At 40.7% G+C, this 23,126-nt stretch overlaps 2 protein-coding genes across 7 annotated transcripts in view; one reads left to right on the top strand and one right to left on the bottom strand.

Annotated features, from left to right (window-relative positions):
• Positions 1-12,384, bottom strand: part of SLC4A1AP (solute carrier family 4 member 1 adaptor protein) — a 32,746-nt gene extending 20,362 nt beyond the window's left edge. The window contains exons 1-6 of one of the 2 annotated variants that reach the window (XM_055253753.2): positions 11,258-12,384; positions 10,534-10,729; positions 8,479-8,601; positions 7,275-7,335; positions 6,796-6,935; positions 345-505 (exon numbers count right to left, since the gene is read on the bottom strand). In XM_055253753.2, coding sequence (XP_055109728.1) covers positions 345-505; positions 6,796-6,935; positions 7,275-7,335; positions 8,479-8,601; positions 10,534-10,729; positions 11,258-11,920 — 1,344 coding nt within the window. In that variant the 5' untranslated portion in view covers positions 11,921-12,384. The remainder of the gene's footprint in view (positions 1-344; positions 506-6,795; positions 6,936-7,274; positions 7,336-8,478; positions 8,602-10,533; positions 10,730-11,257) is intronic. The other variant, XM_055253752.2, reaches the window with a different exon arrangement.
• Positions 12,170-22,433, top strand: SUPT7L (SPT7 like, STAGA complex subunit gamma). 5 transcript variants are annotated; one of them, XM_055253762.2, is made up of 6 exons: positions 12,170-12,507; positions 13,554-13,656; positions 14,448-14,852; positions 18,160-18,484; positions 20,230-20,467; positions 22,066-22,433. In XM_055253762.2, the coding sequence occupies exons 2-6, from the start codon at positions 13,643-13,645 to the stop codon at positions 22,326-22,328; spliced, it is 1,245 nt and encodes a 414-aa protein (XP_055109737.1). In that variant the 5' UTR covers positions 12,170-12,507; positions 13,554-13,642; the 3' UTR covers positions 22,329-22,433. The 5 variants fall into 5 exon arrangements, with proteins under 5 accessions (XP_055109737.1, XP_055109738.1, XP_055109740.1 ...); XM_055253763.2 differs by having other exon boundaries at positions 12,173-12,512; XM_055253765.2 differs by lacking the exon at positions 14,448-14,852 and having other exon boundaries at positions 12,368-12,507.
• Positions 22,434-23,126: the final 693 nt, after the last annotated feature.

Here is a 23,126-nt window from a genome sequence, read left to right on the forward strand (position 1 = left end):
CCGCCACCGCGCCCGGCTAATTTTTGGTATTTTTTAGTAGAGACGGGGTTTCACCGTGGTCTCGATCTCCTGACCTCGTGATCCGCCCGCCTCGGCCTCCCAAAGTGCTGGGATTACAAGCGTGAGCCACCGCGCCCGGCCAGCAAGCCATATTTTTTTCAAACAACTTGGGTAAGACTAGTTGTTTGTTACCATTAAATTAACAGACTACAAAAGTTATACTTCAGTATCAGATTTCAATGCTACTACTTTAAAAATTATCATAAAACATGTTTAAATAATACATTATTTTATTAAAAATTAAACTATTAAATACCACGGCTACTTCCATAAATAAAACTTGCCAATGATTCAAAGGTCTCTGGCTTCTCATCAATCTTGCCAGCCTTCTTCATTCTGTTCAGACGCTTCTTCTCCACCAGGCCGGTCCGATCAAGAAATGTGTCATCATCACTATCATAAAAGTCTTCATCTTCCCAGTTCTTGGCTTTCCTTTTCCGAGATACTAGAGGTAGATAAAATGATGAATAAATAAGTTTTTAAAAAAGAAAAGAAAAAGAAAGAAGGTAATTAGGCAAGGAGCTTAAAATGTCACCATCAACTACTGAAAGAGAAGTTCTATAAGCTGCCAAACTGTGTATAAAAACAAAGGGCTAAACATTGAAGACATTATACTAAGTGAAATAAGCCAGATATAAAAGGACACTTACTGCATTATGTTAGGTACCTAAAGTAGTCAAATTCATAGCGACAGAAAAGTAGAATGGTGGTTGCCAGAGGCTGGGAAGGAGGGAGAATGAAGTTAGTGTTTAACAGGTATAGAATTTCAGTATGGAATGATAGAAAAGTTCCAAAATGAACAGTGTTGATGGTTCCATAATATTGTGAATGTACTTAATGCCACTGATACTCTTAAAATGCTTAAAATGGTACACTTTTCTGTTATGTATATTTTCCCACAATTTCTTATTAAATAGTTTTTCGTTAAAGCAAATAATTTATTTAATGAGCAAACGGCTTTTAAAAATCAATGATGGGTGCAGGAAATCAACATGGCACATGGATACATATGTAACAAACCTGCACATTGTGCACATGTACCCTAAAACCCTAAAGTATAATAAAAAATAAAAAATAAAAAAAATAAAAAAATAAAAAAAAAAAAAATCAATGAGGATGACCAGGCATGGTAATCCCAGCACTTTGGGAGGCCGAAGGGGGATGGATCACCTGAGGTCAAGACCAAACTGACCAACATGGTGAAACCCCATCTCTACTAAAAATACAAAAATTAGATGAGCATGGTGGTGGGTGCCTGTAATCCCAGCTACTCAGGAGGCTGAGGCAGGATAATTGCTTGAACCTGGGAGGTAGAGGTTGCAGTGAGCCGAGAAAGCGCCAGTGCACTCCAGCCTGGGTGACAAGAGTGAAACTCTATCTCAAAAAAAAAAAAAAAAAAAAAAAAGAAAGAAAAATCAATGAGGATAAAAGGAAAATGAGAAATGAGAAAAAGGCCAATAACCCAAAAGAAAATTTAAAAAATAATAATGAAAGCAGTTCACAAAAAAATACAATAAATATTTTTAAATATGTTACTTTAAAAAAATAAAGTACAAATTTAAAAATTAGATACTTCTCATCTATTAGACTAGAAAAACATAAAAAGATTAATAATTGGTGGGAATGTACATTGATACAACCTTTTTGATGGTCAAGCCTACAACATCTGTCATTAAAAATACATTGATCTAGCAATTCCACTTCTAGGAATTTATTCTATAAATATCAATGCAATAGTATTTATAACAGTGAATATGTAAAGAGTCCATCAATAAGAAACTACAACAGCTATTACTTTTTTGTCCACCCTACAACATTCTACTCCCTTTGTTCTGATAAAAGTACCTCTTTCCCCTAGAAAATTCCTCCCCCATTTTATCTGGTTTAGGGATAGTCATAGGACGAAAGCCAAATCATTAAGACTCTTTCCCTCATATTTATATTTAGAGATGGGGCAAAGAGGCTCTCTTTACAATGAGGTTATTAAAGTGAGAGACTGTAAGTTCAGGGCTGTAAGTAATCAGCTTTTCAGCGCAGGGTAAGAATCTGTCTGCAAAGTTTAAAAATGCACTCATGGGACAGACTCACTCACAGACACACACATACACACACAACTTGTATATGTCCTGGTGATGCTGAGTCTAGTTTGGTAGTCCTAAGTTATGGTTTCAGAACTTGAGGTTCTGGTTCATGCAGTTGTTCCTTCATTTCTGTTCCTTCATCCTGAGCTATTCTTCCCAGCTTCTGCAGCCAACAACCTTTCCCCTAAGCTAGTTTGAACTGGACTTCTATTATTTGCAAGGAAAATAGTCCTTATTAATATAAGCCTAATTTCCAGGTTAAGATGGTACATTAAACACACATATCTAATTTCCCTCTTTCCCTAAATCCCAATAAACCATAGTAAAGAGACGTTTTTTAAAGACAGTTACCCAAGCCTGGGCAACATAGCAAGACCTTGCCTTTACTAAAAATAAATCTAAAAAAAGTAGCTGGGCATGGTGGTGTGCACCTGTGGTTCCAGCTACTCAGGAGGCTGAGGCAGGAGGATCGCTTGAGCCCTGGAAGTTGATGCTGCAGTGAGCTGTGATCAGACCACTGCACTCCAATCTGGGCAGCATAGAGGAAAGAGAAGGAAGGAAGGAAGGAAGGAAGGAAGGAAGGAAGGAAGGAAGGAAGGAAGGAAGGAAAGGGAAGGGAAGGAGGGAGGGAGGGAGGGAGGGGAAGGAAGGGAAAGGAAAGGAAGAAAGAGGAGGGAGGGAAGGGAGGGAAGGGAGGGAAAGGAGGGAAAGAAGGGAAAGAAAGAAAGAAAAGAAAAAAAGAAAGAAAGAAATCCATAAAGACCCAAATTTTAGAAAATTAGAAAGTAGATGACTAGAAACTAACTTAGCAGAACTTAAAAAGATAAATCCTAAACGGTGGGGAAAGCTGAGAGCCAAAGTGATTACACTGCAGAATCCTCAAATGGATCTGCAACTGGGGATGGATAGTAAGGTTATGGAGGACTAAGTAAAAACTGGTTGAGAAATAGATCTTCCTCCTTGCCTACTCATCTGCTTTCCATCTGCAGTAGAAATCCAGAGGTTACTCTGGAAAGGGTAAAACAGAAAGCCTTTGGATTACGAGTTGGCTAGTAAAGTTGAAGGCATGCGCACTATAATCTAAAAATAGTACTGTCCTAAAAACAGCTGAATGAGAAGCCACTCAGCCACCTTCTACCACTTAGCTCTAGGAATGCTGGCAGCCAGTCCTTTCCTTTCAGGCAGGAGATTAGAAGAGCACTCTCTGGGGAATCGTCCTCATAGACGAGGAAAAACAAAAGGATACTTAAATCAAGAGTTCCCCAACAAAAGGCCCACCCACATCATTCAATAGTACTGCTCAAAGTCAACAAACCCCACCTATATATTCCACGCAGAAACCCCATCTATATATTCCAAACTGTCAATCACCTTTTTCATCCCCAAATAAAAAAACTACAATGAAGAATTACATGACACCTAAGAAAAGCCTTTAACATGCAGAACAGAGACCACCTAAAAAGAAAAATAACATGGAGAAAACAGAGAGGAGATATTTACAACCCATGAAACAACAGGATATTATGTTTTAAAAAGGACAATTCAAAAACCAAAAATGAACTTTTAGAAATTAAAACCTTGGAGTCTCTGAGCCTTCTCTGGCATGAAGGACTGCCTGATTTTAAAAACGTTAAAAAAAGAGAAAGAAATTAAAACCTTGATGGCAAAATAGAGAAGGCAGAAAGATAAAGGTGCAGAAATCTCTCAGAAAGAAGGAAAAGACACACAGATGAAAAAAAAGAAGAAAAAAAACTTAAATGGTCTGTACAAGAGGTCCAATGTCTGAATAATAAAATTCCATAGAAAACAGAGGGATGAAACAATTAATGGCATAATTGCAGAAAACTTCCTGAACAGCCAAGATTTCTAGATCAAAAGGATCCAACAAGTACCCAGAAAAATGAACAAAAAAAGACCCACAGAAAAGTACTTCATAGTTAAGTTTTAGAACCTTTAGAACAAAGGGAAACTCTTACAAATTCTAGCAAGGGGGAAAAAAAGATGACATACAACAGGATCAAAATCTGAACAGTTTAGGATTTCTCAAAAGCAACATTGAATGTAAAATAAGAAAAATTGTTTCCAACTTAGAATTGTATTCCCAGCCAAACTATTAATCAGGAGTGAAGCTACAATAATTATATTTTCAGAAGAGAGGGATTAATAAAGTTTATTTCCTACACACTCTCTCTCTGAAATCTACTAGAGGATATCCACCAAAACAAAAGAGTAGACCAAGAAAAGGAAAGATCTGAAATTCATTGAAGACTATCATCACCAATGCCCTCTAGTGTTGTACCGGCTTTTTAATCTGCTAAAAGTACAGAAGGATGTACTACTATGCAAGGAAATAAACCAAGAAATATGAGAATATGAGAATCGAGAAATAGAAAAGTCAACCCTGGAGAAAGGACAAAGAAATCTCAAGGATGATAGGAAAGTCCCAGGTGACAGTTCTGTAGCAGATCTGCAGAGCAATAAGCCCTGAAAGAAAAATAGTGCTCTTCAGAAAAAGTGTCTCCAAAAAAAATCAGAACTGATAAATTACTTAATCATTAAGTTGTTTGATGTGGTGAGGCTACTGAAAGGTGTGGGAGGAATGAGCAAGAAATACAAAAAAGCCCCAAACACATGAAAAGCAAACACAATTATTACGTTTAGGAAAAACAGAAAGAAATAAAACTGCTCAGTTATAACTAATATTTGCATAAGCATAACCATGTAAATACTAAATACTAATTTAGCAGAGTCGACAGATAATGTCTAAAATAAGTGACTAAAAATATAACAGCATACTCTTGTTCTTAGAAATACAGGTGTTTTTAGGCTGGGCACAGTGGCTCATGCCTGTAATCCCAGCACTTTGGGAGGCCGAGGCAGGCAGATCACAAGGTCAGGAGTTTGAGACCAGCCTGGCCAATATGGTGAAACCCTGTCTCTACTAAAAATACAAAAATTAGCTGGGTGTGGTGGCACGCACCTATAGTCCCAGCTACTCAGGAGGCTGAGGCAGAAGAATCGCTTGAACCCGGGAAGCAGAGGTTGCAGTGAGCCAAGATCATGCCACTGCACTCCAGTCTAGGCGACAGAGCGAGACTCTGTCTCAAAAACAAAAGAAATACAGGTGTTTTGTGTTTTTTTTAATTTTATTTATTTATTTATTTATTTTTGAGATGGAGTCTTGCTCTGTCGCCCAGGCTGCAGTGCAGTGGCGCGATCTCGGCTCACTGAAACCTCTGCCTCCCGGGTTCATGCCATTCTCCTGCCTCAGCCTCCCAAGTGGCTGGGACTACAGGCACCTGCCACCACAACCGACTAATTTTTTTTTTTTTTTTGTATTTTTGGTAGAGACGGGGTTTCACCGTGTTAGCCAGGATAGTCTCAATCTCCTGACCTCATGATCCGCCTGCCTTGGCCTCCCAGAGTGCTGGGATTACAGGCGTGAGCCACTGCACCCAGCCAAGAAATACAGGTGTTTTTAAACGCCAGAATAAATAACTGAAAAAACTGAAAGCCTTTAGGGAAGAAGACTGAGGAGGGGTAGGGCAAGGAACAAGTATATTTTATTATAAGCCTTTTGGTAGTTTTGAACCAGGCGTAAGTTACTTTGCAATAATAAAAATATAATATAAGCCTTATTAATAAATGATGCTCTACTCAGACTTTTTTTTAAAAAAACAAGCAAAATACACAATTAATGTATTGATACATATTAATGTATTGATGTAATATTCATGATATGGCCAGGCGCAGTGGCTCATGCCTGTAATCCCAGCACTTTGGGAGGCCAAGGCGGGCAGATCACCTGAGGTCAGGAGTTAGAGACCAGCCTGGCCAACATGGTGAAACCTCATCTCTATTAAAAATACAAAAATTGGCCAAGCACAGTGGCTCATGCCTGTAATCCCAGCACTTTGGGAGGCCGAGGCAGGTGGATCACCTGAGGTTGGGAGTTCGAGACCAGCCTGACCAACATGGAGAAACCCTATCTGTACTAAAAATACAAAATTAGCCGGGCATGGTGGTGCATGCCTGTAATCCCAGTTACTTGGGAGGCTGAGGCAGGAGAATCGCTTGAATCCAGGAAGCAGAGGTTGCAGTGAGGCGAGATCACACCATTGCACTCTAGCCTGGGCAACAAGAGCAAAACTCCATCTCAAAATAAATAAATAAATACAAAAATTAGTTGTGCATGGTGGTGCACACCTATAGTCCTAGCTACTAAGAAGGCTGAGGCGGGAGGATGGCTTGAACCTGGGAGGCGGAGGTTGCAGTGAGCCGAGATCGTGCCACTGCACTGCAGCCTGGGTGACAGAGTGAGACTCCATCTCAAAAATAATAACAATAATAATAATATCCATGATACATTCTTACGTTAAAAAAGTCACAAAAGATTGTAATTAATATGACTACATTTGTGTATGAGTGTTTTTTGTTAAAGGATCTAGTTCTCAGCACACATCTATATATGCATAGAAAATGTCTGGGAGAATATAAACAGTGGCTACCTTAGGGTATTGAGAATTTTTTTCTTTTCACTTCAAAACTTTCTGTACAATTTACATTTTCCCCCCATAGAGAAGTTTTATTACCATTTGTGTTGAATTTTCCTTTTTTTTTTTTTTCTAGAAAAAAAGGGCTCCTATATACTGACCTGCTTCCTGCCGAAGCAATCCCAAAGTGTCAAGGATCCGACAAGCCTCTAATGAGCACTGGATCATTGCTTCTTTTTTCTTTCCTGAGTGAATGGCCTCAGCCACCAGTTGTTTTCCAGTTGAGTCATCCACAGGTAATCTTCATTGATTTGGTGGGAATTATAGCACAGTATTAAGCTCCAATTCTTACGAAAACAACTACTATGCTATGATAATAGTCTTTTTTAGATGGCCTTTCAGTCCTTGAATCCATCTTGTTCTATCTTGCCAATGTTGGATTTAAAATATTTTCTTTCTATTTCTTACCCATCCCACCCTACTCTCCAATAATATAAGGGTTACTAAACTATGAAGGCTCAAATTTAGAAATAGCTTAAACTTAGATGAAAGTTACTCTTTGGGTTGTTATCTATAACCATACATTAAACCTGAAATTGGCCATTTTCCAGAAATGAACATTAATAAGAAAAGAACATACCTCACCCTGCAGAGCCAAGTGCTATGTCCCTGTTCATCAAATTCATATTCTAATTCTTCTCCTGTGGGAGAAAGACAGACAAAACAATTTTAATAGAATCCAAAAATTACTAGTTGATACAATGATAAATGAGAACAAACGTTAAATGAGAACAAGTTCCTAGCAGTGGCTCATGCCTGTAATCCTAACACTTTGGGAGGCTGAGGCGGGATGATAGCTTGAGTTTAGGAGCGCAAGACCAGTCTGTGCAACATGGCAAAACCCCATCTCCACAAAAAATACAAAAATTAGCCGGACATGATGGTACGTGCCTTTTGTCCTAGCTACTATGGGGGCTAAGGCCGAAGCGTAGCTTAAACCCAGGAGGTCAAGGTTGCAGTGAGCCAAGATTGCACCATTGCACTCTAGCCTGGGCGACAGAGTGAGACCCTGTCTCAAAAAAAGAGCAAGTTCACATACCACACTGAATAATAAATTTCAATGCATTTCACTTCTCATTCCTAGGGATTATCATCTGATAATAAAATTAGAGTTAAGTCTGAGGCAGAGAAAAAAACAAACTCAGATCAAGGTAATCAATTCTCCATACATAGCTTTGTTCACTGTATAGTACCTTTCACTTTTATAAGTTGTAGATTTAAGTGGTTATTATAACACAGTTGCCTGGTTTTTAGAAGCACAAATATTAAATGCACAGCTATTTCATATATTATTTATATATACATATAAAATACATAGATATACATACATATACACAGACATTCTCTCAAAGTATTTCTACCAAAACAATCCTCTAAGGAAAAAAAATTTTAAATAATATAATATAAAGTCAAAACCCATGTTAGGAATTTCAAAAGATCAGGTGAATTTGGAATTAAAAAACTGCAGTAAGTTGGCTCAATTTCCCCACCATCAAAGTCCAGGATCTTTTGAGAAGAATGAGATGAGTCAGGAAAAAGTATTTCCTTTTTTTAAGATAAGAAGAAAGACTAACAAGATTTTTATGATTTTTTTCCCTCTGCTATACTAATGAGGAATAATTTTCAAAATAAACCTAAAGCAAATGACCACAAGAGTAAAAAGTGAACAAGAAGGACAGCAATAAAATTATAGGATATCTTAGTATAAAGCTCAACCTGAAGCTCTAGAAAACCACACTGCTCTGGATATGTTTTAGTGGTAGGGTCACAATCTGTTTTCATACCTTCTCGGTCAAAAAAGCCTTGGAGAGCCTTTTTGGGATCCTTTATATAAAAGGCCTCCCTTTCTTGCTGAAACTCTAAGACAATAGGGTTCTCTTCAGCATCATCCTCTACTGCATCTTCTCCTACAGGATATGGGAAAGAAAGAAAAGATAATCAGACATGAGAAGAGACTATTTGAATGATACCCACTATTCTTTCAGGCTGCATAAAGATATAGTTCAGGCTGGGCGTGGTGGCTCACGCCTGTAATCCCAGCACTTTGGGAGGCCAAGGTGGGTGGATCACAAGGTCAGGAGTTCGAGACCTGCTTGGCCAACATGGTGAAATCCCATCTCTACTAAAAATACAAAAAAAAATTAGCTGGGCATAGTTGCGGGTATCTGTAATCCCAGCTACTCGGGAGGCTGAGGCAGGAGAATTGCTTGAACCTGGGAGGAAGAGGTTGTAGTGAGCCGAGATCGCACTACTGCACTCTAGCCCAAGTGACAGAGTGAGACTCCGTCTCAAAAAAAAAAAGATATAGTTTATCTGTGACAAAAAATAATAAATACTTGCAGGGACAGGGGATGGAACAACCACAAAACCACCAGTATGAGCATATTCAGGTTTTCTAAATAGTGTGACAAGTCAAAACTTGTTTTCATGGCACCTTAATTTTTTTTTCTCCATCAGTATATTTTAAAAGTAAAATTACCTACCACATTGTGGAAAAAAATTAGAGCTCCTCAGCCTGGCATTCTTGTTCTCTCACATTCATATCTAACTTTCGTTCCCAATATAATTTCCTAATACTTCTTATATCTGCCAAATAGACTGGTCTACTCACAACTTCCTTAAAACCATCAATCCCTACCCTGAATACTAATCCCAATACTCAGCTTCATAAGGCTTTTCCTTTCCTTCAAGTTCCAGTTCAAAATCCTTATGCTTATAAAGTTTCCCTACGGACTGTGGTGGCTCACACCTGTAATCTCAACACTTTGGGAGGCCAAGGGGGTGGGGGGCGGATCACAAGGTCAGGAGTTCAAGACCAGCCTGGCCAATATGGTGAAACCTCATCTCTACTAAAATAAAAAAATAAAGTTTCCCAAAGATCTAAGTCAGTGCTGTCCAATGGAAATATAATGAAAGCTGTATGTGTCATCTTAAATTTTCTATTAGCCACATTAAAAAATTAAAAGGAAACAGGTAAAATTATTGTCATTTCAACATGTCATCAATATAAAAATATCATGAAAGAGGTATTTTACATTCTTTTTTTCAGACTAAGTCTTTGAAATTCAGTGTGTATTTTGCATTTACAGCACACGTCAATTGGGACTAGCCACACTGCAAGTGCTCAGTAACCACATGTGGCTAGTGGCTACCATATCAGACAACACAGGTCCCTAGTGACTGTTCTCTCTTCTCCAAACTTTCACTCTAGCATACTTATGGTTTCTAGCTTTTGTTTGGCACTTAGCACAAGTAATTTCATAATTTTTCCTGTCTTCCCAACTATATATTAAGGCCATCTTCTACCTTTTTACACTCCCATCTCTTGAATATCCATTTTCTAAAATATCTGGTGTTAAAGAAAGTTTATTATTTTGGCTAAGGGACCAGCTTTCTCTGATTAGATATTCCACATTTCAGGATATTTTCACAAAGTACAAAAAATTCAAGAGAATATCCTATATTGAATAACATCCCATTTATTTGATTGAATAGAGTTCCATCCCCTCCAATGATAATCACATAGCACAAGGTCAGTACTTAATAAATATAAAATTTTAGAATTGTAAAAATAATAATTTTATGCTTAGGACAAGTTTTGAACAAGACAGTGCATTAAAAACAAATTTTTAAAAAATCCAAAGTGCCTATAAGTCAATTTCTTTATATCAGTGAAGTTAATGAATCTCTCTGGGTTTTGGTTACCTCATGTGCAAATTGTGTTTGCCCTATCTATCTCAAGGAGCTATGAAAAGCGGTATGATTTAAAAAAACATTTAAGGGTACCACTAGTAATGAACTTAAAATATTAACCTCCGGCAGCAATTTTAATTTCTTACCCATTCCCCAGGTGCAACCCATCTCATCATCTTGGCTACCAGCATTTATCTTCCTTTCAGAGGTATCCATTTCCTCTTCTTCATCTGAGTCTTCTCCTAGCATCTTCTTCTCCAACAATATTTGTTGCTGCTTGCGCAATTCCTTCAACTGTGTTACTGTTAACTCGGATTCTGCCTCTCGGTCTTCCTCTGGTCCCTAATGAACCAAGGAAAAAAAGGTTATTTATTTATTTAGAGACAGGGTCTTGCTCTGTCGCCTAGGCTTGACTGGAGTGCAGTGGCTGGAATACACCTCACTGCAGCCTTGACCTCCTGGGCTCAGGTGATCATCCCACCTCAGCCTCCCGAGTAGCTGGGACCATGATGCCTGGCTAATTTTTTTTTTTTTTTTTTTTAGAGACAGGGTCCTGCCATGTTGCCCAGCCTCCTCTCAAACTCCTGGGCTAAAGCGATCCTCCCGCCTGGGCCTCCCAAAGTGTTGGGATTACAGGCGCGAACCACCGCGCCTGGCCAAAAAAACAAGTTATTTTAGAGTTCGGGATTGTGAACGTGACTTTCAGAAATATAGCAATGTGTACAGCGGTCTGGAGATGATAGACCAGACTTGATTCCTTCACTTTTGTAATCCCTGAGTGGGAGATTCTTCTTCCTCATCAAAAGCTTAAGAAGCACAAGAACGCAGTCCAATGAGTCCGAGATTTCAATTCTAGGTTTTTCTACCTACCTGCAGGATAAAGAGCCGGGTGCTGCCTCCAAAGCGAACAACATGCCCAACGTGGACTCGACAGTAGGTGCGAGGTGGGATGCGAGTTTTGTTGAGAAAAGTGCCATGGGTGCTTCCCAGATCGTAGAGGTAGAAGCCCGGCCCGTTGCTGTCGCATTCTCCGTCAGGGCCGGACGCCCTGTGCTGCAGCACTGCGTGGTACCGAGACACCGAAGGGTGCTCCAGGCACACGTCGCAGCCAGCCAGCCTCCCGAAAAGGCAGTAACTCGTCCCTTTCAAGCTACGGGTGCCAAGGATAGTGCCGCCCTTCAGGGTCTCTAAGCTGTAGGGGGCTGTGGCAGGACCACCCCATGGAGGCTCTTGGTAGGGGGGAGCCCGGACTAGACCGCCAGGGGAAGAAACCGCTGTCGGGGGGCGCGACTGCTCCTCCTGTAGACTCCTAAAATCCGCGCAGTCCGGCTGAGGAGGAGGGACGTCGGGCTCCCCAGAATTGGAGTCCTGCAACGCAGTGGGCCCTTCCTTCTGTACCTCCTCAGGGTTTGAAGAACTGGTGGCCGGGGCCTTACTCCGCGCCGCTGGGGGCGCCGGCAGAGCTGGCTTCTTGAAGTCCCCACTGAGCTCTTGCGATGCCAGAGTCTCTGACTGAGAAAGAATGTCAGCCATCCTCAACCGGTGCAACCTCCAAATCCGCTCCTTCGAAACCTCACCCTTCGGTCTTCACGTTCCTGTCCACGTCCCACTCTCCCAAGCTCCCAGTGGCGTCTGTAGGCGGCGATGGTGAAGTTGCTCCTTCACGACCTGGAGCGTTGCAAAGTGGTGCTAACACGAGAAGGTCATAATACGAGAAAAACAAAACGGTTATCGGGATGCTGTGCAGAACGGGGACATATTTAGAGGTTACAACGGGATCGTAATGACTTCCTGTTGCATAGCTTGATTGAGAAGAAGCGCTTCCGGCGGTCTTAGATCACTAATCAACAAACCAACTTTCGGGGCTTGACGTGATCCTTGCCTCAGGCCTCTCGGGGTCCAGACAGCCGCCCAGCCCGCTCTGCGACGCAGCAGTGAATAGTGTGGTACCTCCTTGTCTCGGTTCAGGTCCAGACCTCCCCGTCTTCCGGCTGCCCTGAACATCAGGCGACCTCAGGACCCTGTGATCGGCGCCTGCGCCGGCCGACCGGGACCGAGGAAACCCCTGGAGGGACTTGGGCATTCCTTGGGCTCCGTGCGTGTTCTTCGTGCTCCTTTCGGTAAAGTAAGGGAAGAGGGCGACTTTTTTGTTATTTCGTTCATTCATTTATTTTTTTTCAAATTATTAAGGCAGAATAGTTTAGTGGTTAAGAGTGCAGACGCTGGAAACTGTCGATTTTTGACCTCGCCATTTGTGACATTGGACAAGACACTAGGCCTCAGCCCTCACTCTGAAAAATGGGGATAATAAGATTATTAGCTTCATAGGGTTGTTGGAAGAATTGAATCAAACAGTAAAGGCCAGCCAGACCGGTGGCTCATGCCTGTAATCCCAACATTTTGGGAGGCTGAGGCGGGAGGATTGCTTGAGCCCAGGAGTTCCAGAGAAGGCTGGGCAACATGGCGAGACCCTGTCTCGCCAAAAAAAAAAAAAAAAAAAAAAATCCAGGTTTGGTGGTGCACTCCTGTAGTCCCAGCTACTCCAGAGGCTGAGGTGGGAGGATTGCTTGGTCCCAGGAGGTTGAGGCTGCAGTGAACCATGACTGCACCACTGCACTCCAGCCTGGGCTACAGAATGAAACCCTGTCTCAAAAAAGAAACAAACAAAAAAGGTGAAGTCTCGTATATAGTAAACATTCAACAAATGCCAGACATTTCTGTGTGCCTGGCTCTGTAACAAGACCATGGCCATAAGAAATAGACAGGCAGAAAAAATCTATAGCGATAAGTACTAATTAAAATCCAAGGATAAATGCTGTGACATAGACATGCAAAGCGTTGTGAGAACAGAGAAAGGAAGATGCACTGGTGAAGTGACGGAGGGTGGGGACTTACGCTGTACTTAAAAATGAATATGAGTCTGCCAGGGATGTGCAGGGTTGGCAGAGCATTTCTGGCAGAGTTCACAGCTGAAAGTGTCAACTGTGGAAATGTACAGCATTCTCAAGAAACTGAGTAGTATAATGTTGTTAGAACAAAGGTAGTCATTTCACCCAGGAAACTCCTCCTTTGTGCTTCCACTACCCCAGGTCCATACACCTCTAGAACAGTAGTTACCACGTTTCATATTGAAATATTCTGCTTCTGTTTCTCTTCCTCACTTCAGGGCAAGGATCTCACATTATCAGTCTTTGACCCACACAGAATGCCTGGCATTTGATAAATGTTTGTTGAACTTGAAGAGACATATGGACAATGAATCTGCAAAGGTGAGTTGAAACCAGATTGTGAATTTTGTTGAATGGTAAGCCAAGGAATTCTGACTTTTTCCAATAGGCAGTGGGAAGCCATTAGATTTAAGTTTTAAAAAAGAGTAAGTCTAGCAGCAGTGTAGAGAATAGATTACATACAAAGAGAGACTGGAGGAAGGGATACCAATTAGAAGGCAGCAGAAATCTCTCACATTCTATATGTCAAAAGTTGAAAGCATAATGCCATTTAGATTAATGGTTCATAAATTTTTCCACCAGGACCATGCCTAAGACACACAGAATAAGAACCACTTCTTATTATCTTTAACCCTACTAGTTTTTCTCCTATTGATCCAGCACAGATGTATCAAGATACTTTATCATGCCTTGCTTATTGTTCAGGATTGAGCATGATGGTAGTTCTGGTAATGAGTTAGTGAGTGAGATGGGAAATAGGGATACTAGAGCTCCAGATGCTGTTGTAGCTATTGGTCCACTAATGACCCAAATTCTACCCTGTGGTTCAGTGTAGTAGGAATTGCCATAGGATGACAATAACCAGCATCTAACAGTTACATTTCTCTTAATTTGTTTAGGGAGAACATCTTTGGTCCTACAGTTTTGCTGACACTGATATTTTTCTAAGTGGTCACAGATAGCCTACTTTTTACATAAATAACTGGCTAGACCTCATATTTTTCACTACAGAAGCCTATAATCTAAAGTTGCCAGGATTTAAACACATTACTTTTAGGTTATTGTCTACATTTATCCTGAGACCTCTTCTCTTCTTATTCCAAAATGTTGAGATACTGGGGAGAGATACCAATATCATCAAGCCAGACCAACAGAAGTTCCTTCGATTTGCTCCCACGGGAGTTCCGTCTGGTGGAAGTCCATGACCCACCCCTGCACCAACCCTCAGCCAACAAGCCGAAGCCTCCCACTATGCTGGACATCCCCTCAGAGCCATGTAGTCTTACCATCCATACGATTCAGTTGATTCAGCACAACCGACGTCTTCGCAACCTTATTGCCACAGCTCAGGCCCAGAATCAGCAGCAGACAGAAGGTGTAAAAACTGAAGAGAGTGAACCTCTTCCCTCGTGCCCTGGGTCACCTCCTCTCCCTGATGACCTCCTGCCTTTAGATTGTAAGAATCCCAATGCACCATTCCAGATCCGGCACAGTGACCCAGAGAGTGACTTTTATCGGTAAGGCAAGGCTTTGCTGTATCTTACTTTTCTCAAGGCATCTTCCCAACAATCCTGTTAAGCCTATGATAGCACTTCCATTTTCATGCGAGGAAACTGAGGATAAGAGTAATTGACGGCCAAGGTTTCTCAGGTAATTAGTGGGATGTCTAAGTTTTGAATGCCAGTCTTCAGAATTCACGGTCTGTATTTTTTAATTTTTTGAGTGCTTACTATGTGCCAAGCACTTCATTAGGAGCAGGGTAATACACTGGTATGTAAAAAAGGCCATGGCCTCATAGTTCTTAGGATCTAGTCTTTCTATTTAATATAAAAAAAACTTACGAGTTTAGCTTGTTGTCTTCAAATTAGGATTCATGGACTTATTCTGGTATTTTTAGGAATCCATAAGTCTACACAAGAATCTTTAAATTGTGTGTTTTCATTTTGATAACGTAGTTCAAGAAATAATAATATAAGCTGAGCACAGTGGCTCACGCCTGTAACCCCAACACTTTGGGAAGCCATGGTGGGTGGATCACTTGAGGCCAGGAGTTCAAAATCAGCCTGGCCAACATGGCGAAACCCCATCTGTACTAAAAATACAAAAATTAGTCAGGTGTAGTGGCACACATCTGTAGTCCCAGCTACTCGGGAGGCTGAGGCACAAGAATCACTTGAACCCAGGGGAGGCAGAGATTGCAGATCACTCCACTGCCTGGGTGACTGAGTGAGACCCTGTCAGAAAAAAAAAAAAGAAATAATAATATAAAAATGTTATTGATCCTTGCTACTCAATATCTGGTCCAAGATCTGCAGCATCAACATTACCTGGGAGTTTTTTAGAAATGCACAATCTCAGGCCTCACCCAGTCCTGCTGAATCAGAATCTGCATTTTAACAAGATCTCCAGGAGATTTGTATGTGCATTTAAGTTTGAGAAGCCCTGCTCCACATCCTCTGAACGGGACTGCCTTATAACCTAGAGCTGCTACTAGACGTCAGTGTGCAAGTTGTATTTAATGCCAAACAATTACTTTTTTTCTTTTCATTTTGAAATTTGCCAAACCTACAGAAATGTGTAATAGTCAACAAACATCCAAATACCTTCACCATGATTCACCAATGTTTAACATTTTGCCACATTTACTTTCTCACATATGTGTGTGTATACACATATATACACACATATAAAAACATACATATATGCATACTTGTATATGCACACATTTTTCCCCCAAACATTTTAAAGTAAGTTGCAGACATCACCATATTTCACCCCTAAATTCCTCAGCATGCATATCCTAAGAATAAGGAAATTTTCCTGCATAATCATAATACCATTACCAAAGTAAATGAAGATTAAGTACCACTTAATAAGTTCATATTCACATTCTTCCAATTATCTTTCGTAAAGACCTTTACAAAAGATCTTTTGTAAATCTTTTCCCTCGAGTCCAGGATCTAACAAAGATTCATGCATTGTACCTGGTTGTTATGCCTCTTTAGAGTCTTTTATGAGTTCAGGTCACTTGTAGAATGTCCCAGTTACTGGATTTGCTGATTATTTCCTCAAGATCAGATTCAGATTAAATATGTTTGGCAAGAATACTACAGAAGTGATATTATATGTTATTTATTACATCTATCTGTTGCTGATAATACTATTTTAGTGGTTCCCAAACTAATGAGTAAAGTACAGAAATAGACTAACTACACAGGGGTTGCATTGCAGTTGGGCCAGGTGAAGGCCAGATTATATCAAGGTCCATTGTAATCAAAGGTTCTGAAGTCACTGGAATAATGAAAAGGGGAGGCATAACTGTGTTATTACATGCACAGCATATGCTGGCATAGACACGCCCAACTCAAAAAACTTGCTCTGTGGTGATCAATACTGTATTCACATATTGAGGGCAATTTAATTCAACAATATAATGTTATCTATCATATTAAATTGATGCTGTTTATTCATTTTTAGTTTTGTATCAAATTTATATAGTAAGAGCCATGACCATCAAAAGTTTGTACCTGGTTTTATTTTATACATATTTAAGAAACTGTACAACAAAAATAATTTGCGTCAGTTATGAGGGCACCAAAAAATTATTTTCCTTTGAAAGAGGTCCAGATATTATTCTAGGAAAGTGATATTGGTTTAGTTGTCTCTGTTTTTTAGGTACTTATGAAGCCTTTAGCTTTTGGCCCAGAGACACTGGCCGTGGAAATGATGAAGATAGTAAATGAAAAGTTACTTGGCAATTAGTTATCTTATTCTCAAACTATTATGTAAACTGCAGTAGTTGCTATTGAACAGGTCAGAGTTTAGTGGGTGGATAACCCCTGAGGCACTTTTGTACAGTGCGTGATGACACATGCCAAGTACGAACCAAGGAAAAATGATTTTCTGTGCTCTATTTTATTTTTATTGGTAAAATAAATTCCTTTGTCAGGGGTAGGCAGAAGCCAGTAGGAAATTTCAAGAGACAGGTAAATTATTAAAAGCTTCTTAAGTTATTTTTAGATCAAATAGCTTTCTTAAATTTTTTCTTGGAAAATTAAGATTTCTGCAGTAGTGATTGGGGCAAAATGGTGTATTATGCAGGATACGGTTTCTGGAGTCAGAAGCTTTACCACTTACTAATTACATGTAAACAAATTTTGGCAAGTCAGCCCTTCTGAACCTCAGTTTCCTCTCCTGGCAAATAGAAATAATAATAATACAGAAACTACCCGTTGCACAACACAGGATAGGATGAAAATGCTTTGTAAGCTATATACATTTTAAATTCCTTTTATAAAATTGAGTTGACTTCCCTGTTTTGAAATGGTCCCTTGTAATTTTATAAGAATCTAAGAATCTTAAACTCCTGGCAAGCTGTGAAGAATCTCTTTATTGGAACTGTGAATTTCTAAAAGTTTGTATTAATATATTGCCCAGCATGTATAAAAACTAGGTTGTGGTAAAATAATTAGAGCATCATTGAGCAGTGTCTGGGCTATACTATTAAACTTAATCCTAAAAGTGATCAAAATTGAACACTTGCTAGAAGGAAACTTTCTTTTCACTAGATATCCTTTTGGATTGTGTATTATAGACATGTATTGCCTATTCAAACTATGTCTTTGGAGGAGCTCAAAGATACGACCATGGGTTGCTAAGACATGCCCAGATAGCAGCAGGATGAAACTGAGCTATGTAACTTGGATGGAATTTCCCTGGAAAGCTAGGCCAGTGGCTTGACTGGAATTGTAAAACTCCTGGGGAGACAGGAGAGGTCAACCCTTTGCAAGAACATTAATAACACCACCGTATGTCCACTTTCAGTGGAAAAGGGGAACCTGTGACTGAACTCAGCTGGCACTCCTGTCGGCAGCTCCTCTACCAGGCAGTGGCTACAATCCTGGCCCACGCGGGCTTTGACTGTGCTAATGAGAGTGTCCTGGAGACCCTAACTGATGTGGCACATGAGTATTGCCTTAAGTTTACCAAGCTGCTGCGTTTTGCTGTGGACCGGGAGGCCCGGCTGGGACAGACTCCTTTTCCTGATGTGATGGAGCAGGTATTCCATGAAGTGGGTATTGGCAGTGTGCTCTCCCTCCAGAAGTTCTGGCAGCACCGCATCAAGGACTATCACAGTTACATGCTACAGGTGAGGTGACCCTGTTGAAAAGTGGGCACAGATGTCTGTGCAATTTAGGAGTGTTCAGCAGGATCCCACAACACTTGGTCTAGAGTGCAGAGCACAGTCTTGGAACAGAGTGAACTTAACATACTTTTATGATGGCCCTAGCGATTTTCCTGGCCAAATACCATGGTTCTCCTTTAGTCAGTGAACGGCCACATTCACTGATACTTCCTCTGGAAGAAACTATCCACAAGTATATGGAATCTGAGAGAATGCAGTTAGTCTGATTTTATTCAGCAAGTATTTATTGAGTGCCTGTTGAGAGTCGAGCATTGTGGGATTCAGCAGTTACTAAGTTACCTGAGCTTACATTGTTTTTGAAGGGAGACAAACACAAGTCAACAAATAATGATCAAAACAATTTCAGGAGCTGGGCATGATGGCACATGCCTGTAATCCAGCTACTTGGGAAGCTGAGGTGGGAGGATTGCTTGAGGCCAGGAGTTCAAGACCAGCCTGGACAATATAGTGAGACCCCCATCTCTACAGAAAATTAAAAAATAAAAATGAGCTGGACATGGTAGCTCATGCCTGTGGTCTCAGCTACTCAGGAGTGTGAGGTGGGAAGATCACTTGAGACCAGGAAGTTAAGGCTGCTGTGAGCCATGATTGTGCCATTGCACTCCAACCTGGGTGACAGAGCAAGACCCTGTCTGAAAAAAAAAAAAAGAGAACACAGACCTACTGACAATCCTGCCTCAGCCTCTCAAGCAGCTAATATAATGGTTTGACTGGAATTATAATATATATATCTAATATAGCTGCTTGGGAGGCTGAGGTGGGAGGACTGTTTGAGGTCAGAAGTTTAAGACCAGCCTGGGCAACATAGCAAGACCCTGTCTCTAAGCACATACTCAAAAAAATACAATTTTGGATAATGTTAAGTACTATGAAAAAAACAGAGTAAAACGATATTGCCTGGAGGATGGGTTGGCGGGGGGTGATGATTTTGGTTGGAACCAGAAATATCTAATCTCTTCAGCCCTTGTGCTCTTAAGTCATTTGTTCACTGTTTCAGTTTCTGCAGGTCTAAAATATGATTAGGAATTTTTAACACCCAAGAAAAAAGTCTTTGCTAAGTGATCCAGATTTCCCACACCATTGATTATTCACCTAGGATACATATATCAACTTTTTTTTCCTTTTTTTTAGACAGGGTTGCCTGGGCTGGAGTGCAGTGGCACAATCACAGCTCACTACAAGTGATCCTTCCACCTCAGCCTCCCAAGTAGCTGAGACCATAGATGTGAACCACCATGCCCAGCTCTTTTTTCTTTTTTTTTTTTTTTTTTGGTATAGATGGGGTCTCACTAGATACTGCCCAAGCTGGTCTCAGACTCCTAGGCTCAAGTGGTCCTCCCGCCTTGGCCTCCCAAAGTACTGGGATGACAGGTGTGAATGACCGTGCCCAGCCTACTGTTAATTTTTATAGCCAAAAAAATGTAATCTTTTGTCCCAGTTCTAACACATTTTTTTACCTTTATGTAACTTTTAATTAATGACATACACATTCTGTGCCAATTTTCTTTACGTATCTCTATCACTCATAAATGCAAACTCAACACCTTAAACAAATTCCTTCCATTGGCAGTGAATGTTTTAAAATTCTGTTATTCATGTTCTGTTGGCTTTTCCATGGGATGTCACAAGCTGACTATCCAACTTGCGTTTAACATTTCCTTGGAAAATTGACTCTTGCTTGCCAACAGATTAGTAAGCAACTCTCTGAAGAATATGAAAGGATTGTCAATCCTGAGAAGGCCACAGAGGACGCTAAACCTGTGAAGATCAAGGAGGAACCTGTGAGCGACATCACCTTTCCTGTCAGTGAGGAGCTGGAGGCTGATCTTGCTTCTGGAGACCAGTCACTGCCTATGGGAGTGCTTGGGGCTCAGAGTGAACGCTTCCCATCTAACCTGGAGGTTGAAGCTTCACCACAAGCTTCAAGTAAGACAAATAAACTTACTCACTTTGATTCTGGGAATTCTGCCAATTTCAGTACTTTTTGCTTTTTGGAATCAAGCTCAAGAGGTAGAAGAACAAAAGCAGCAGTGGGCAGAATGGAAAGTCCTAAAACGAATACCGTTTCACCTATCTAGAGATCCCAGCATTCTTCTCTTTCTAATTAGTGAAGAGAGGATTAGCACAGCTTTACAGGCATTCTTTAAAATAATCCCTAGTTAAGATGTAGATGCAATATGTGTTGTCACGTTGATTACCAAGGCTGATTTAGCTGATCCAGCTGACTGGGAAGATATCCCCTTCCTCCTTTAGTATTTATTTTTAGTATTCTCTATTGGTCCTTCCTGATGCTTGTACTTCATTGAATAAGACAGCTGCCAGATAGATGGGGGAGTGTTAATTGCTCAAGGATGTTCTGAGTTTGGCTTCCCTGCTAGAGTATTCTAACAAATTGAAGATGAAAGACATTGAAATAGGGCCTCCAGCCGGGTGCAGTGGCTCACACCTGTAATCTCAGCACTTTGGGAGGCTGAGGCAGGCGGATCACGAGGTCAGGAGATTGAGACCACCCTGGCTAACATGGTGAAATCCTGTCTCTACTAAAAATACAAAAAATTTGCTGGGCGTGGTGGTGGGCACCTGTAGTCCCAGCTACCCGGGAGGCTGAGGCAGAAGAATGGCGTGAACCTGGGAGGCGGAGCTTGCAGTGAGCCGAGATCGCACCACTGCACTCCAGCCTGGGCGACAGAGCGAGACTCTGTCTCAAAAAAAAAGAAATAGGGCTTCCCAGTTAGAGGTAGCTGGCTTCTTTTTCCAGACTCTGTAATTACCTTAGGAGCCAGGACAACTGACTGGTTACGTGTCAGCTGGGTTGCAAATTAGTCTGGGCACTCAGTTGTTTACAGTCATCAATGCACAAATGACTCAAATAGCAAATCCTCAAATGTGGTCTAAATGGAATTAGGTCATACTTTTAAAAGTGTTGGGCAGAGAGCCTTTCACTATGGAAGAATAACCATAAGAGAACAGCATTGCTAGACTACATAGAGAGATGCGAGGGCCAAAGAGAAATTGTTGCGGACTTTGGGACCATGTCTCTTCAAAGGAGACCAGGTAGAGAACTGCTGTTAGCATTATGTAGTGACCATTAACTTTTCATAATGCAAGAGATGACCAGAGACCCAAACAAAAGGCAGGAAAACAAGATGGCCCCATAAAAGAAGGAAGGACAGGCAAACTAAACAACTGAACAAGTCCTGTGGTTGTGCATGTCTTTGGGCCGTGAGACAGGGGATCTTTCCACCTGCCTAGTTTCATGTCCCTGGTTTAGGGAAAATGGGGGTGGGTGAGGTAGAGGAAAGAAAGGTAGAAGAAATGGAAAAGAAGATAATCAGAGCTGGTGATTTTTTGGGATGGTTAACTTTTTGAAGCAGAGAATAACAACCATATTCTCCAGCCAAGTACAGAATCTGTGAAAACTGTGCTCAAAGAATATTAGTTGGTTCTGAGTGATATATTTACTCTTTGTTCTACACTTGGCTACACATATACACTTAGTATATGTCCATCTTTCCTGTTTCTAGGTGCAGAGGTAAATGCTTCTCCTCTTTGGAATCTGGCCCATGTGAAAATGGAGCCTCAAGAGACTGAAGAAGGCAATGTCTCTGGGCATGGTGTGCTGGGCAGCGATGTCTTCGAGGAGCCCATGTCAGGCATGAGCGAAGCTGGGATTCCTCAGAGCCCTGATGACTCAGATAGCAGCTATGGTTCCCACTCCACTGACAGCCTCATGGGGTCCTCCCCTGTTTTCAATCAGCGCTGCAAGAAGAGGATGAGGAAAATATAAAAGGAAAAGAGGGAAATTTTTTGTCCAGCCCTACTAGACCCAACAGAAAAGGTCTTTGTATTAGAATCTGTTTCCATAAAAATTGATTTGACTCCTGTTCTTAAACACAAGTGGTTTTTCCTAATTCCAAAGGAACTGGATGTCACCAAACAAGGTTGCATTTTACTTTTGCATCCAGTTTTTATAGTTTTCCACAACCAAGCCACCCTTCACAGATTAAAATATGATGCTGGCATGGCAATCAGACCAAAGCACTGTCCCCAATTGTTGTCTTAACTATGACTAGACATGTTACTTAGCTTCTCTATAGCCATTTATCTTGTACAACTGAGAAGAATCATACTTCTTTGACCTACCTTATAGAGATGTGAGGATTTAGATGTTTGCTAACTTCAAAACTGCTTGAATAGACTCATATGCTTATATCAGATGTCAGTTTTCATTTAACTTGATTCATTTTTGGCTCAGGTCATTGGGAACCCATTACTAATACCTAACAGGAAATAGCTAAACACAACACACCTTATCTATTAGTCGCCTTCTTAAAACTGTTTTTGCTACTTTTGAAGTGTCTTATTTATAAGATCAGAGGTCTATGGCGACATAACTTTTTTGCTTAGACAGCTCTCTATCTCATCCACTTATTTTCTTCTCTAGACTTATTCCATCTCTCCTCATCCTTTTGCCTTTGTTATTTCTGCTCAGACTCACATACTTTCACCATATACATATTTTCAATTGTTTCTTTCCTTTTCTCCTTTGTGAGCAAAGCAAACAAGTACTGTCCAAGGACAGCCT

This window comes from Symphalangus syndactylus, chromosome 18 (genome assembly GCF_028878055.3).
Source record: "Symphalangus syndactylus isolate Jambi chromosome 18, NHGRI_mSymSyn1-v2.1_pri, whole genome shotgun sequence".
In the NCBI taxonomy this organism is placed as follows: Eukaryota; Metazoa; Chordata; class Mammalia; order Primates; family Hylobatidae; genus Symphalangus; species Symphalangus syndactylus.

What these genes read in the sequence shown, in the direction of transcription:
- SUPT7L (XM_055253762.2), top strand. An exon ending in ATCACAGTTACATGCTACAG is followed by an intron (nt 18,485 to 20,229) that starts GTGAGGTGACCC and finishes GCTTGCCAACAG; the next exon opens with ATTAGTAAGCAACTCTCTGA. An exon ending in AGCTTCACCACAAGCTTCAA is followed by an intron (nt 20,468 to 22,065) that starts GTAAGACAAATA and finishes TCCTGTTTCTAG; the next exon opens with GTGCAGAGGTAAATGCTTCT.